The 13146-nt window shown below is 36.7% G+C and overlaps 1 protein-coding gene across 46 annotated transcripts in view; it reads left to right on the top strand.

The window, feature by feature from the left end:
* The window catches only part of LRRFIP2 (LRR binding FLII interacting protein 2), a 125824-nt gene that overhangs the window by 71753 nt on the left and 40925 nt on the right, over positions 1-13146 (top strand). For 24 of the 46 annotated variants that reach the window (XM_004033828.5, XM_055381259.2, XM_004033827.5 and 21 more), the window contains 2 exons: positions 10402-10446; positions 12158-12274. In XM_004033828.5, coding sequence (XP_004033876.1) covers positions 10402-10446; positions 12158-12274 — 162 coding nt within the window. Of the gene's footprint in view, positions 1-1541; positions 1611-4055; positions 4146-10401; positions 10447-12157; positions 12275-13146 lie in introns of all 46 variants that reach the window. The other 22 variants (XM_063703696.1, XM_055381236.2, XM_063703695.1 and 19 more) reach the window with 3 other exon arrangements.

Below are 13146 nucleotides of genomic sequence, written 5' to 3'. Positions count from 1 at the left end.
GGCGTGGTGGCACATGCCTGTAATCCCAGCTACTCGGGAGGCTGAGGCAGGAGAATTGCTTGAACCCGGGAGGTGGAGGCTGCGGTGAGCCAAGATCACGCCATTGCACTCCAGCCTGGGCAACAAGAGCAAAACTCCATCTCAAAAAAAAAAAAAAAAGTCATTTCCCTGTGATGGACATTAGATTGTCATATTTTTGCTACTATAGACACTTATACAATGGCCATTCTTATCCAAGTATATTTTTGTGTACTTACATGGGTAAATCTGCAAGGTAAATTGTGAATCATGAAACTTGTGACCTCAGGTGGTCCACCCACCTCAAACTTGTGACCTCAGGTGATCCACCCACCTCGGCCTCCCAAAGTGCTGGGATTACAGGCGTGAACCACCGTGCCTGGTCTAATTTTAATTTTTATTTAGAGAGGGTAGCTTTCTATGTGGCCCCTGCTAGATTTGAACTCTTGGGCTCATGTAATCCTCCTGCCTCAGCCTCCTGAGTAGCTGGGACTGCAGGTGTGTATTACTGTACCCAGCTTATATTTTCAGTCAAATGTAGGATCTTGTCCTTATAGGCTGGCTAGATCCTATTTCATTTGCAGGTTGGGGTTAGAATAACTATTTTAGTGATGCCAGAATGGTTTCTTAGTGATGTTAGAATGGAGATAAACTACACATACCGAAGATGAGTCTTTGGCTGGTAAAGCAAGAAGATGACAGAGCCATGTAGGGTGATGTTAGCAACATCTCCACTAGCTGCATAGGAATGAATAAAGGAAAATAAGAACCATCACTTCGTTGTCCTTGTTGTAGGAATTTCTGTCATTGACTTACATTGTTTTGCTTTAAAATATTCTTTTATTTTCTCTCTCAAACAAAAACATTAAGTATATTTGTTGACCCCTGATGGGATCCCAAAGGGCCCAGAGGTTTAAAAAGTATGAAATCCCTAGCTGGTTTTGGTTGGCTTACTTATGCACCTCCCCTTCTTTAATTTTTTGAGGTGGCGTCTTGCTCTGTCACCCAGACTGGAGTGCAATGGCACGATCTTGGCTCACTGCAACCTCCGCCTCCTGGGTTCCAGTGATTCTCCTGCCTCAGCCTCCCGAGTAGCTGGTATTACAGGCACCCGCCACCATACCCGGCTAATTTTTATATTTTTGGTAGAGACGGGGTTTCACCATGTTGGTCAGGTTCGTCTTGAACTCCTGACCTCAAGCAATCCACCCACCTTGGCCTCCCAAAGTGCTGGGATTACAGGCATGAGCCACCGCTCCTGGCTTTCTTTAATGTAACTTAAATAAAATACAAGGTTTTACTTTATTTGTGCTTTTTGGAAATGTCTCCTGATTTTTAATAACAGTTTATTATGCCTTGTACCAGCTTTTTTATTAATATATAAGGTGCCCACTATATTATACCAATTATGCTGCTTATATAGTTATTCATACGCATCTCAAAACCTTCCTTAATGTACTTATAATGAGGTAACACCATAGCAAAATTGCATCTTTTTCATTATCTGCATTTAATATCTATAGTTTACCAACGATGACACTGCAAGCATTGTGTCTTCTGATCGTGCCAGTCGTGGACGAACGGAGAGTGTGGTGAGCATGATTTGCATGCAAAGAAATAAGATGAATTTTAAATGACAACAATGCACAATCACGTGAAGTCTGTTGGAAAGTGAAGTTTGCATTTGACCAAAAGAGCATTTTCCTCAAATTTAGTTATATAAATATTTTGCCTTATAAAACATGTTGAGAACACATATTCTCTGTGGGCTGTGCAAGCTTTCATTAATAATTTGCCTTTTTACATCTCTTAGGAGTGAATCATTATTTGAAAAGTTTTTACTTTTTCTTCTTTGTTGCTGTTTTATGCACATACATGTGTGTGCAGTTCACCAAAGACAAATTTCTTCAGCAAAATTAACGTTTCCATATTGTATAAAACTCATAACTATGGATTATAAATCATGTTACCATTAATTGCTTTTTATATTGTTGTATTTAGATTTAACCAATGTTTATCCACCTGTTAAGACCTGTAATCCAGTCAGGGTGGCTCATGCCTATAATCCCAGCTACTTGGGAGACTGAAGTGGGAGGATTGCTTGAGCCCAGGAGTTTGAGACTGCAGTGAGCTATGATTGCATCACTGCACTCCAGCGTGGATAGCAAAGTGAGACTGTGCCTCTCAAAAGAAAAAAAAAAAAAAGACTTGTGAACTTAAGAATTGCTAATGACAAAATTTAAAAATTCTAGTCTTAGACATTCAATTGGATAATAATTGTAGAGGCAACAAATAGCTATGTTAGAATACAAATGATATAATTTCAGGTTATTCTTTAATGAAGCTTGAAATTTTACAGAAAACTGATGACATTTTTGTTATATTTAAGAAATTGATTTGGAAAATACATTGTTCAGGATGGTATGTCAGCTTAGAGCTAGAATAAAGAGCATAAGAGGCTGTAATTCCTTTAAGAAAAATAGGCCGTTTAACATGAGTTATGTGAAAGATTATAAACCCGAGTTTTCATAGAGAAGGGGAACATTAAATGTTGGAGAGATTTGTTACCATACATTCATTTATTTAATTAAAGCCGTTTTAGTTCCTTAGCAAAGCAACTAATGCTCACGCTCACAACTGAAGGAGAAATAATATGCCACAACACCTAAAAACACCTTGGAATGCAGTGGAGTGGAAAGGGCAGGGACTTTAAATAATGATGCTTGGGCTTGTATCCATTTCTACTACCTGTTAGTGTGTAAATGGCAGTGTCTTTATTTGTACATTGGGGATGTTAATACTGTCTTTGTAGGTAGGTTTAATATATGGATTAAATGGAATACTATATAGAAAATGCCTATCAAAATTCTCAAATAGGTGCCAATAAATATTAGTATCTATAAATGCAATCATTATTATTATTATTGTGAATAAAAATACCATTGCTTGATTTTATCAGTCCTTAGCAAAACTTCATACTTGTAAGCCTGTTTTATCTCTGTGGATGGGCTTCTGAATTCCCTTCCTTGAGAAGTATTTTAAAGCAAGGCAAACAGTCAGCTGAAGTAAGGAATAGATGATGAATGAGGTAAAAAAAAAAAATCACTTATTTTAAAATTAAATAAATGTTTGTGGAGTACCTGTTGTATTCAAAGCCCTGTGTTAAGTGCTAGGAATACTATTTTAAGCCAGTCAGACTAGATTTCTGACTTTATGGAATTTATATCCTCGTGAAAGAGATGGAAAATAAGCTAGTAAAGAAACAAAAAGAAAGAAATGTCAGGGACTGTGACGAGAACAGATAATGTGATAGGGAACCTGGAGGGGTCTATGTGTGTGGGTTACCCTTTGGATGGGGTGATTAGAGATGCTTCTCTGAGAAACTGACCTTTGAGCTGAGACCTGAAATGTGAGGAGCCAGTTGCTTGAAGAGCTGGGAGGGGAGCGTTCTAGACCAGTGCCAAGGCCTAAGGTGAGGGAGAACTGGTGTGTTTGGGGAACTAAAAAGAGGCTGGTATAGTTTATTTCCTTCATTATTTTGTCTTACATTTCCTGGTCTTTGGGAATATAAAAAAAGGGGAACTGTGTAAACTGAGAAAAGGTGCAAGTAAACACCCTGCAAATAATTCTGCATTCAGCATATATATTCTTAACAGAGTTGATAGCTATAATGAATTATAAATTTTGAGAATTATAGTAGAGGTATATACTGACCTAGAAATGCCTCTGTTCAGGGTGATAAATATCTTAAACATGAGAGATTTGCTGGTCCTCAGGAAGTAAATGTTCTCTGTAGCATAGGACTCTAGTTAAGATGAGTAAAAAAGCTGATTGTAGAGCTGTGATTTCATTTAGGAACCCTTTTTCTTTTTTATTTTTTTGAGTAGGTTAATTGCAGCAGTTTCCTCATTTTATTTCTTGGTACTTTATCACCCATCAAAATTTTTAAAAACTTTTCCCTAATTGGCCAATGTTCTTATTTTTTTCTTTCTTTTTTCTTAACCTTTAAAGCATCTCGTTTTTTTTCTGACCGAAAGGTATCTGCCGCTGATTATTTCAGTCGCTCCAATCGTAGGGGAAGTGTTGTCTCTGAGGTGGATGACATCAGTATCCCAGATTTGTCCAGCGTGAGTGTATTGCATGGGGTGGTTGGTTATGTTGTCCCAGGCTTGTGACTAACAGCTAATATGTTAGCTATTTTATAATAAAAGTGGGAATTTGATTTATTGTCTTAAGAAATATTTGTTTGGGCCGGGCATGGTGGCTCACACTTGTAATCCCAGCACTTTGAGATACCAGAACAGGCAGATCACCTGAGGTCAGGAGTTTGAGACCAGCCTGGCCAACGTGGTGAAACTCTGTCTCTATTAAAAATACAAAAAAAATTAGCTGGGTGTGGGGACGCACACCTGTAATCCCAGCTACTCTGGAGGCTGAGGCAGGAATATCGCTTGAACCTAGGAGGTGGAGGTTGCAGTGAGCCGAGACCACACCACTACACTGTATCCTGGGCAACAGAGTGAGACTCCATCTCAAAAAAAAAAAAAAAAGAATTGTTTGAACATGTTAAAATCAAACACATTTGCTCTGTTTTGGAATGTATTTATTAATATGTCCTTTTTTTAAAAAAAACTTTTTCCCCCTCTGTGGAAAAATCTCTACATAGAACCCATCAGCATCTGCAACAATTATCAATATTTTGCCAATTTTGTTTCATCGATTTCTTCCCCCTTCCCTCCTTTTTTTCCCTGAGTTATTCTAAAGCAAATCCCATGTCATGTCATTTCCCAATAAATAGTTCAATATGTGTCTGTAACTGAACATTTTTTCAGATCTCTTATATCATTATCATCACTAATGAAATAAGTAATTCCTTAGTATCGTCTAATACCTAGCCCTTATTCAGATATTCCTTATTGGTTAAAAAAATTATTTTCCTTTTTGATTTTAGTGAATCTATCAAGTGATAGGTAGACTTAGAAAGTTGAATAATGAAATATAGCACTTAGTAAAGTGTCACTAATTTGTACTAACCAGGAACAATCTGAATATATTTTAAATATTTGGATTATGGCATTGTTCTGAAGAAGTGTGCCTATCCATTGCTCCCACATTCATCAGGAACTGAATTTAGGAAAGGATTGTCCTTGGGGCATTTGTCTTAATGAATGAACTGCAGCCAACAACTTAGGATCTACCTGCTCATCTCCAAATAACAGCCTGATTATCTCTCTGACGCTTCTCCTCTCTTGCTGGCATTAGTGTTGTTTTGCCCATGGACCAAGGCTATACTGATTGTACTGATTGTCAAGCACTTTGGAGGGGGTGAGAGGTGGCATTTTTCTTTCTTTCTTCTTCTTCTTCTTCTTTTTTTTTTTTTTTTCCTTGGTGACAGGGTTGAGACCTATCGCCCAGGCCGGAGTGCAGCAGTGCGATCACGGCTCACTGCAGCTTCAACCTTCTGGGCTCAAGTGATCCTCCCACCTCAACCTCCCAAGTAGCTGGGACTACAAGCGTGTGTCATCACGCCCAGCTAATTTTTATATTTTTTGTAGAGCTAGGGTTTTGCTGTCTTGCCCAGGCTGGTCTCGAATTCCTGACCTCAATCAATCCACCTGCCTCAGCCTCCCAAAGTGTTGGGATTACAGGCGTGAGCCATCACTTCTGGCCAACATTTCTTTCTTTTTTTTTTTTTTTTGAGACGGAGTCTCACTCTGTCACCTAGGCTGGCACGCAGTGGCACGATCTTGGCTTACTGCAACCCCTGCCCTCCGAGTTCAAGTGATTCTCCTGCCTCAGCCTCCCGAGTAGCTGGGATTACAGGCGCCTGCCACCACACCTGGCTAATTTTTTTTAGTTTTAGTAGAGACAGGGTTTCACCATCTTGGCCAGGCTGGTCTTGAACTCCTGACCTCATGGTCCACCCACCTCAGCCTCCCAAAGTGCTGAGATTACATACGTGAGCCACCACGCCCAGCCAACATTTCTTAATAGAAACGTTAGACAGTAGTTTTAAATGAAGAAATAATTATTTATAATTAGCATTTCACTGATCGTATTTAAATAGCTATTTCTGAACTGTTTTAATTCTAGAAGATAATTTTATGTGTGGTTCTTAAGCATTCCAGATCATTGGTTCTCAGATCTGGCTATGCAACAGTATCATCTTGGTGTGGGTCTAATCAATAACTCTCTCTGCATACAAAGTTAGAAGACTGGTTTCCAAGTCATTCCCCTGAAATATTGCCCTTTATATTAAATTGCCTAGTAATCTCCTTTTTTCCCCCATAAGTATGGACAATGAAACTTACTGTTTACATCTGTTCTCTTAAAAACTGAATTCTGTCAGCCTCTTAATTTATAATATCTGAATTAATAGTTATGTCTTCCTTATATTTATTTTGTGATGATTTACTTTAGTACTTACATGTAAGTGAAAGTGCTGACAGTTTAAAAAATCTCCCCCTGCCCCTACTAGTTAACTGTAACTCTTTAACATAAGGAAAAAGTTCTCTAGAACAGGGATTTACAAATCTGGCTAACCCCTGTTGTTTTATAGTCTGCAAGCCACTGGTTTACTTATATGTATTTGTGTATACACACACAGAAACACACATGTGTATACATATATATATGTATATGTATATATACATGTTTGTATGTATACATGTATGTATGTATGTGTATATATATACACATACATACATATATATTTTTTAAAGAGACAGGGTCTCGCTCTGTCTCGCAGGCTGGAGTGCAGTGGAGCCATCATAGCTCACTGCAGCCTCAAACTCTTGGGCTCAAGTGATCTTCCTGCCTCAGTCTCTCAAAGCGCTGGGATTACAGGTGATTTGTATATTTTTAAATGGTTACATATCAGTACCTTATCCTTAATTTTGCCTCCTGGCAAAGCCTACAGTATTTTCTGGGCCTCCCTCTGGAGCAAATAACTTTCTCTAGTAGTATTTCTTTGTAAGGGTATGCTGTAGTCCAACTCATCTTGTAGAGGAATACAAAGGGGACTTGATGTTGATAGACCTCCCTCCCCTCCCACTTTCAAAAAACGGTGACCTGGAAATATTTCAACATGAAATATTATGATTTTTAAATGCTGGCAATGAATTCAGAATTTTAAAAGACATTTTCTGGTTACCTCGTTGTGTACTAAATATGTTTGTAGGCTAATAGTTTATAACTTCTGAGCTAGGAGGTGCTGAGAAAGGGTGCCAGGTCATGATTCTGCAAGCCTATATAATATTTTTGGGGGTTCTAGCCTCTTATTTTCTTCTACATTGGCTTTATTTCTGTTTTGTAAGTCAGGCTACAATAAAGCAAACAAATGTAAATGTTTTTTAAGCAAAACTGAAATTTTGCTGATTGTTAATAATTAAACCCATTTCTAAATGGAATCCTTAGCCAGTTTTGCTTTAGGAAATTGTTAAAATTGATTGATGTCTTCCCTTCTGTGGTTGTGGAAATCAGATATTTTTTCAAACAATTTTTGAGTAGCATTATCAAGTTAGTATATATATAAATTAGAAATTAACAAAAGATCAAGACCCAATGACTGCATTGAAGAAACTACACTGTAAATACTTTATTAAACTACAGTTTTACACCTTAATATATTAAATATGATTAAATTTTATTCTGTTTAAAAAGCTTTTTTCTGGATCTGGCAGACTCTGGATCATCATTATGAACATTAGCTTGTTATTGCATTGCAGCCATGTAGAACTCTTGGCTGTTGGATCCTATTGGGCTTTTAGAATACCAAGTTTCAGCTAGGTTTTTGTCTAAATGGAAGATAGCACACAATATAGTACAAGTCTAAGAAGTGAGAACTTGCCAAGTTAGTATAGCCAAAATAAGAGAACTATGGCATGGTTGCTTTGGGTAATTTTTGCTGGCTTGACAGTCTCCAAGGTTTGGTGAATGATCAGTTTGGGTTGCGACAATTGGGATCTCTCAGAAGATGGTGAAAGCAATAGAGTCAACATTGTGATGGATTAGTTCAGTGATGCAGCCTCTGAAATATAAGATTATTCCATGGACAGTCTGTTAAAAACTGGATGATTTTGGAGGTCATTTTTGTGAGAAGTGGGTGTGAGGAAGGATTTCAAATAAGCTTAGAAGACTTTTAATTTTGAATGCTGTGTGCTTTTCTGTTTAACACATTAGCAGAAAAGAGTTGGAAAATACTCAGGAAGATAAGGCAGTTTATTCAAATATAATATTTCTTTCATCTTGAAGAATAATACATTAAATATTGGGCAATGCAGTATAGATGTGTAAAAGGATTATTCCTTTTTATGGCAATAATTGGCAATATAGTATTTAAAAACAAATTTCAGGCCAGGCATGGTGGCTCATGCCTGTAATCCCAGCACTTTGGGAGGCTGAGGTGGGCGGATCACTTGAGGTCAGGAGTTCGAGACCAGCCTGGCCAACATGGTGAAACCCCCATCTCTTCTAAAAATACAAAAAAAAAATTAGCCGGGCGTGATGGCGGGTGCCTGTAATCCCAGTTACTTAGGAGGCTGAGGCAAGGAGACTAGCTTGAACCTGGGAGGCAGAGGTTGCAGTGAGCCAAGATTGCACCATTGCACTCCAGCCTGGGTGACAGAGTGAGACCCTGTCTCAAAAAAAAAAAAAAAAAAATTAAAAAGTTAAAAAAAGCAGCGTGGTACATGTATACATATGTAACAAACCTGCACGTTGTACACATGTACCCTAGAACTTAAAGTATAGTAAAAAAAAAAAACATTTCAATCGCTGTCATTACCTGCTGTGAAACATTTATATGTTGTTTTAAAAATTAAAATGAACTAAAATTAGTTTCTTTTTCAGAGTTTTTACAGCAAGAAGTAACAAAGAGTTAAATGTCTAAAAATAGTGTTTATATTACTGATGTAATACTATCATCATAATAAAGAATATTTATAAACATAAGTGTGGGTAATAAAAAGAACACTAAAAACTTTCAGATATGTGGAAGTTAGGGTGAAGTGTTCTGAGTAGAGCCAGAAATGAGGTTTCATGTTTTAATAATTAACTGAGAAGGTTTTCAGATCTCTTCTCTAGATTGGGCCTAGAAGGTTTGTGTAGGAGTTGGAGTTATTTTCATTTAGTTACATCCCTATGTGCCTTTTTTCTCCTGGTGATAATTGGAATAGCATATATATTCAGGTAAACAATATGAACACTGAATTGAAAATTTACAAAACTAAGGGTTGGATTCAGCTCTGCAACCTTCAGCAAAATCTGTCACCTCTGAATTTCTTTTTCCTTAGCTATAAAACTCAGGGTTTGGACTAGACTTTTAAGGTACCTCCCTTCTTGAAATACTGTCTGAAACAACCTTAAGGCCTATCTACAGAAGATAGGTTAATTTAATTGTGGCAAGTTGAGATAACAGGCTACTATGAAGCTGTTTAAAATAAATGAGGGAAGTCTATTAGTATAGATGGGGTATGATTTATTCATTCATCCAACAAATTTTGAGCCCTTCTCTATGCCAGACACTATTCTTGATACTAGGAGTACAAAAAAGAACATACTGATATAGAGCTTACATTATAGAAAGAGAGCAGACAGTAAATAAATGGATAAATACCGTAGTGTCAGGGAGTGATAAATGCTGTGAAGAAAGATGAAGTAATTTCTCAAATCTCTGAGACTTGGTAAGGGGAAAAAGAAGATGTAGAGCATATATGGGACACTTACTAGAATTTTTTAAAGACTTTGTGGTTGGTTGCTATTAGAGACTGGTGGTCAGGGTATGGCATGGTAGGGAGAGAGCCCTACTCATACTCTTTCGTGCTGTTTGATTTTTTTTTTTTTTTTTGGTCATGTGCATGTATTACTGAAAAAACAAAAAATCCTTGATGTGGGGGAAAATATTTTGGTGACATATTTAACATGCTTGAATCTAATCTGAACTTTTTTGGCTGAGTGTACTAGTCTTTATCTATGTGTCCTGTGTCCTAATAATGTTTAGAAATAAAGGTTTTTTGCTTTTGGTTTTATCAGACTTTTCTTTTTGATATGTACAAGCTTTTTTTGTATTAACATTTGCAGTGCTAAAACTTTATATGTAGCCTTCTTTAATGTATTTTAAATACCTTAAACAGAAAATTTACCCAAAAGTTCTAAACTTTTGAGTAAACATAGATTGCTTACTCAGTGTCTTCCTTAGGATAAAAATTAAAGTTGCTGACATTTTATCTTATGTTAAACTGGAATTTTTGTTTCATTTTTAATATGTTTATTTTTAGGCTTCAAACATCATTGAACTTGGAAAACTCAAGATCACTTTTTTCCTCCTAAAAAAAGTCAACTCGCTAAGCATCTTTACTGATTTTTATCTTTGTTCTTTTCTAGTTGGATGAAAAATCTGACAAACAGTATGCTGAAAATTATACAAGAGTGAGTATATAAATTCCTAAGGGAAATTCTCAAGGTCAATTAAACTTGCTATCTGTAACTTGGTCATTATTTATTTTACAACAATTGGTCTGATGTAGCTGCTCTTCCTCCCTTCATCTATTTCCTGTCCTTGACCCTCCAAAATTCCTTCGAAGTTAAATCATGTGAGGCCCTGGGAAGAGAAGAGGCACTGCATTTTATTTCCTTGAATGTCACCTCTTTAGCTTTTGGCTGCTCTTTTGATTTTCATTCCTCTAGAAATTGATCCTGAGGAGAAGCCAGTAAACACTGAAAATGAAGTTTCTTTAGGAATGGTGGTGACAAACTCTGAGATATTTTTTCCTTTTATATATATATATAAATTGTTTCTTGAAGTAAAATAAGTCCTTTCTAGAATTTGCTTTGTGTTAAAATCTGTTTCTTCTGAAAGTATTATTAGAAAGTCAGGGAGATGATTTATCAAGATTAATTTTATGCTATACCCAAGAAAGATAAATTAACTCTGTCCAGTAGAAATGTAATGCGAGCCACAAATGCGAACTTATATGTAAGTTTAAGTTTTCTGGTAGCCACATTTAAAAAGTAAAAAGCAGGTAAAATTAATTTAGGTGATATATTTTATTTAATCCAAATATCCAAACTATTTCAACATATAACCAATATAAAATTACTAGGCCAGACTAGGTAGCTCATGCCTGTAATCCCAACACTTTGGGAGGCCAAGGCGGGCGGATCACTTGAGGTCAGGAGTTCGAGACCAGCCTGACCAACACGGTAAAACCCTGTCTCTGCTAAAAATGCAAAAAAAAATTAGCCAGTCATGGTTTTGCGTGCCTGTTGTCCCAGCTACTCCTCAGTCTGGGAGGCTGAGGCAGGAGAATTGCCTGAACCCAGGAGGTAGAGGTTGCAGTGAGCCAAGATCGTGCCACTGCACTCCAGCCTGGGCAACAGCGAGACTCCACCTCAAAAAAAAATAATAAAAATAATAAATATAAAATTATTAATGAGATATATTTCATTCCTTTTTCTACACTAAGCCTTCAAAATCTGGTATGTATCCTATATGCAACTCTCAATTTGGACTAACCACATTTCAAGTGCTCAGTAGCTGCATGTGGCTAATCTCAAGTATATTGGACAGCACAGATTCATGCAGTTTATTAATCAGTAGCATAATCTCACGTTTAAATGAATTTTGGGAAGAACAGTCTACATTCATAGTGATATCCAGTGTTGCTGCTCTCTGCTGCAAATAGTATCTTCACCTTTATCAACTCAACAGAGTATTAGAGAAAGAAGAGATTGATAAGCAGTTCAGAAATTAAAAAGGGGAAATGCTGATTAGCATATCAGTTATAAAATTCTAAAACTGCTTTAAGTTAATCTGATGTGCTCACTTCAGTATTGTTTACAGGATAGCAAAGATAAACTTAGAAAATAACCCTCATAAAAACTATTTTCTTTTTGGTTATTATGAATTATAGATTTTGATAAGGTATTTGTGTCTTGAAATTTTGCTTAGTATGCTTGGGCCCTTCTCTGTATACCTGGATACCTGCAAAGCCAATCTAAATTGACCATTGATTACACATGGTAACTTCTTCATCTGAAACCCACATCTTCCCCCAACCACCCTGCCCTGTTTTTAGTTTCCACAGCAAACATATTTTTAAAGAAATGAGACTTAGAAGGGTCATATTTCTCTTTCTAGCCTTCATCTCGAAATTCTGCCTCAGCAACAACTCCTCTAAGTGGAAACTCATCCAGACGAGGAAGTGGGGACACCAGCAGCTTAATAGATCCAGACACTTCATTAAGTGAATTGCGGGTAAACTGAAGTTTTTGGTTTTCTTTTTAAAAGCAGTTTTTTGACTTGGTAATATACTGGAACTTTTAACCTTTAATGTGACTTAGTAGAAAGAAGGAATATGATTTCTTTTTAAAAAAATAAGTACAGTACAAAAGTGTGACTCAAGTGTTTCAGAGCTTGAAAGGAAGGAGATTAGATAGTTCTTTTTTCTGTCCTCTTTCCTGTAAATTTGATGGTGTTGGAATTTCTGCTAATTTACAAATGCCAAAAAAAACCACTTTGTAATGTATGTAAAAGTAATTCTCTCAGAAACAACTGGCCATGTTTTAAATGGAAAATATGTGGGTGTACAAAGAACTAGATTGTGGGAATTATTAGTCTTTTGAGCCTTGATGGTATTCAGCTGCTTGAATATAGTTATCTCTCAGTTTTTCATAGTAATAGAAGTGTAATAATATTTGGGTAACAGAAATACCTGAGATAATGAAAAGCTTATTTGACTCATTAAGTCTCCATCCTTATTAACCCCTTTACTTGGAAAAAGAGAACTTTAAAAAATATATATTTTATTTGCTGAACCTGCTGTTTGTGAGGCAGGGGGTAGTGAGAGAAATTGCATACATTTGTTCATTCAAGATTTATTGAGCACTTGGCCTTGGAGATTTAAGAGGCAAAATATGTTCTGGCCTTCAGGATTTCCCTTTTTCATAGGGAAGACAAACTGATACAAACCAATAAAACCAGGTGGTGTTATACAATGGTAGTAGCAAGAATGGGGCTGCTAAGGTAATTCAAGAAAGCATCATTTAAATTGGACTAGGAGAAGAGGTAACAAAAGGCTTTTCAGAAAAGACAAACTCTGAGCTAAAGTTTGAAGGAAAAATAAAAAT

Source organism: Gorilla gorilla, chromosome 2, assembly GCF_029281585.2.
Source record: "Gorilla gorilla gorilla isolate KB3781 chromosome 2, NHGRI_mGorGor1-v2.1_pri, whole genome shotgun sequence".
NCBI lineage: Eukaryota > Metazoa > Chordata > Mammalia > Primates > Hominidae > Gorilla > Gorilla gorilla.
This window is presented reverse-complemented; position numbering and strand designations above follow the sequence as displayed.